The sequence below is a fragment of the Alligator sinensis genome, unplaced genomic scaffold, assembly GCF_000455745.1.
Source record: "Alligator sinensis unplaced genomic scaffold, ASM45574v1 scaffold337_1, whole genome shotgun sequence".
Taxonomy (NCBI): Eukaryota; Metazoa; Chordata; order Crocodylia; family Alligatoridae; genus Alligator; species Alligator sinensis.
In genome coordinates this window covers 1,068,106-1,071,816 of record NW_005841927.1, presented here as the reverse complement: position 1 = coordinate 1,071,816, position 3,711 = coordinate 1,068,106, and the positions used below count along the sequence as shown (strand labels likewise).

The window sequence follows — 3,711 nt, the reverse complement described above, 5'->3', positions numbered from 1 at the left end:
TGTCCTTTGGAGGCAGCCAGCTGGGACACGTCGACAGGGCAGGCCAACTGCCCCAGCTGGCCCCCGGGCATCTTCATGCCCCGAGTCTTCATTGCTCTTTGTCCCTGAGCTTGCTAGTTGGGCATGGGAGCTGGGTCTCTCCCCATCGCACGACCCAGGACCCGGACTTGTAGGAGGGTACCAGCCAGGGGTCCGCCTGCGGTCCTCCCCCAGGCCCTGGGCACACATCCTTTATGTCCAGGAGATGCCTCGCAGGGCCTGTGCCCATCGAGGTGAGCCGATCCACCCCCCTCGCCTCCCACCCCCATGCCAGATGCTTCAAGCCACCTGCTTTGGGGCTTGTCAGTGCCAAGGCAGAGCCCAGCCTGGACCAGGGGAAATCCAAGCAGAGCTGCTGACGGGGGCGGTGGGCCACTGCACGGGACCCAGGAAGCCTCTACCTCCTCCTTGAACTCGTCCTCCGGCTCCTCGCTGCCCAGCGTCTGCAGCACCTTGGACTTGTAGAGTCTCCAGAAGCCCTGAGTCATGGTGGCTCCGGGCGCGCTGGCCCTCCGGCGCGGCTGTGGGCGGCAGGCACGAGGCTCCGGGCACCGGCTGGCAGGCGGCTCCGCGCGGGGCCGCGCTCAGCCCCTGTGCCCGGCACGCTGGGTGCCCATCGCACTTCCACGCTGGGCAAGCCGAGCGGTTTGCGAGGTCTTGAGTGCTGCGCGCTTGTCCCATCCCCGCTGCCGCCCGCCGGGATCCGATGTCTTCATTAAAATTGCAGGTGCCTCCTTCAATGTGCAGCTCGGGGCACAAAGAGGAACCCGATCCCAGGTGGACTCGCGTTGCCAAGGGGCTCCTCGAACCAGGGCCAGGCTGGGGGAGCTGCTGGCCTTCACCCCGGGGGTGTCTCCTGCCCTTTGCTTGCCCCCAGGGCTCCCAGGGCAGGCTGCCTTGTGCCCCTAACCCAACCCCTCGGCCTTGGTCCCAGAAGGGCTTTGTCCGGGGCCTCAACCCCTTGCTTCCTCCCACTCCCACAGGGCCATTCAGTACCCACCCACGTCCCTCGGCAACTAAGGTGCGTCTCTGGCCTGTTACCTGTCCCCTCTGCTTCTGCGGGCTCTCCCATGGGGACCTGCCAGGCCCGCGGGAGCCCTGCCCAGGCTCTCCCCATGAAGGGTCCTGCATAGACCCCCCCCTCCCCGCTCAGCTTGGCACTCGGGTGATGCTTCATTATTTGCAGTTGGTAACCGATGCCGGCGGAGACCGTGCGCCTGGAACACGGTATCTGGGCAACTGGCTGGAAATAGCCTCCGGCAGCTAAATTATTCCTTAGGAGCCCAGAGCCAGCTCTGCTCGGCTGCGGATTCGGTTACCGCCTGCCGGCTTCTCCGTGTGCGCACCACTGGGCAGATGTGTGCTCGGGGCTGGTGGGGGGCTAGATAGGCAGGAGAGGGATGTGGGGTGGGGTCCCAGCACTGTAGTGTGGCAGGCTCCTTCAAGCTGGTGTGCAAAGGGGTCTTCATCCTTCGTACCCACTCCTTGAGCCATGCCTGCCCGCGGCGTTAGCACCACAGCCCCATCCGCCGTGCTCCGGGGCTGTATGTATTATTGATTCCCAGCCCAGTGGGGTAACGTGATCGCGGGCGCAGGGCCGGCGGCTCTTTTGTGGTGGATTGACAAGTGTATCTTCAGTGTATAAATCCACGTTATTAGCCGTTGTGCCCACATCGGTCCTGCTGAGAACTCGCGGCTCAGCACAGCAGTACCCGTAAGAAAACCCCTGCCATGCGGCCATGCTTCTCCAAGAGATTCAACCCCCTCCCCTGGTCACACCATCGACCTCCTGCCCCATGGTGTGCTGGGCAGGGAGTGGGGAGACTTCCCCCTGTGCCCCACTGACCCCAGCGTGGTGGAGAGGGGGCATGTTTCTGATGGCATGCGGCTTCCACCTCCCAAAATATATAAAGCAAACTTTGGGCACAAGCAACGGTTGGCTCACGGACGCTGCAGGAGAATCTGCTCCCTCCGAGCAAATGCTATTGCCAAGGATGTTCCCTGCCCAGGATGGCGGGTGCAGGAACAGCAGCTCCCATCAAACTCTTCCTGCGTGTACCGTATGGGGCCGGGCGTCCTCCTTAGCACTCGGGTGCATCCGACCTCGGCATGAAAGCCTGGTTCTGGCTATGTGCAGTGGAGTCGGTCCTGCTCCCCGAGTGCTTTGCTCCCCACCGAGGTGTCTGTACTGCTCTGTAGGTCCCCAGGGAGCCTTCCTCTCCAGAGGGTGCCCCCAGCCACCTGCTCAATGCCCCGGAGAGCAAGACTCTGAGAGCCCCAGGTTGCCTTCACCGCCTTGCCTCTGAGATCGATGCCCGTGCAGGAGCGGCGCGTGGGCCGGGTGGGCTTGAGGCCGGCACTGCCGAGAGCGCTGCGGACACAGTTCCTTCTAGGGCTATCATGTCTTCAGCACCGGGGCAAACGATCGTTATCTGCATGTCTCTCTCAGCGGTCTTATGCATGGAGTTGACCCGTCCTTCACACCAGGCCACCTCTGGGGTCAGAAGCTGTGGACACAGGAATAGCCCCAGATGCCTCAGTGCAGGATACCACATCCCCGGGCCCTTCGCGACCCAGCCCTTGTTGCAGGCCACGAGTCTCTGTTTCCCCTCTGCACTGACCCCCCTAGATGGGATGGTAGGGCAGTGGGCACTGCCCAGGGGTCCAGGGCCCCCCCACAGCCTCCTTCCTGGTCCTGTAGCAGACAGCCAGCCTGGCCAGGGCCGGGCAGGTTGTCCGGGGGGTCACGGGCCATGGCAGGGCCCGTCATATCCGACCCAGCTCCTGTGTTGTTATGGGGGTGCAGGGAGCTTCCTCGCCCATTCCCAGGCTGCCCTGGTTGCAGCCCCTGCCTCGGGCGCAGCTGCAGGGAAGGGGGAGCAAGGTTCATGCTCATCCAACTCCACTGCAGGGAAAATGTAGGCCAAGCCACGCGTTGCACCTCAGCCAAGAGACGGGGGGCTCGTGCTTTTCTCTTGCCAAAAGTCCCACCGGGCTGCTCCTGGCTGCGGGCAGAGGGGCCCTGGGCTCCCACCCATCCGCAAGGATCGGCTGCCACCAAAACCCAGTGCTCGGGGTCACGCTCTGCAGTGACTGGCCGGTAATCAGTGTTGAGCTGCAACGTGATCCCCCCGATGGAATTACACCCCGCCGCTTCGTTTCCATGGGCCCAGCCCGGCGCAGGCGGTTGTGCCGGCACTCGAGGAAGGAGAGGGGGGTGTGAACCCAACTCCCCCTCCGCTGCAGCTGCGCCCGAGGCAGGGGCTGCAGCCGGGGCAGCTTGGGAACGGGCGAGGAAGCTCCCCGCACCCTCACAGGAACACAGGACCTGGGTGGGATGCTATGACGGGGCCCCCCAGACGACCCCCGGACCCTGGCCAAGCTGGCCGTCTGCTACAGGACCAAGAAGGAGGCTGGCGGCGGCTCTCGATGGGCAGCAGCCCGGATCCAGGGAGCACAGGCTGCACGACAACGCCTGGGCCTGACCAGGGCGTTCCCCGGGCCCTGATCCCGCTCTCCTGTGCTCCCATTGCCCACGGGGCCTCGCTGCCCGGGCCGCGCTCCACCCCAGACGCAGCTGCAGCAGGGCCGGGAGGCGGGGCCACAGTGCTCATTCCCCCTCCCACCCGGGGTCCTCCCCCGCATGCGCACTGAGCACTGCTCACTCCCCCC

At 64.9% G+C, this 3,711-nt stretch overlaps 1 protein-coding gene across 1 annotated transcript in view; it reads right to left on the bottom strand.

Moving 5' to 3' along the window:
* Positions 1-732, bottom strand: part of CUNH1orf232 (chromosome unknown C1orf232 homolog) — a 3,382-nt gene extending 2,650 nt beyond the window's left edge. Inside the window, exon 1 of the mRNA XM_025198737.1 lies at positions 441-732. Coding sequence (XP_025054522.1) covers positions 441-527 — 87 coding nt within the window. The 5' untranslated portion in view covers positions 528-732. The remainder of the gene's footprint in view (positions 1-440) is intronic.
* Positions 733-3,711: the final 2,979 nt, after the last annotated feature.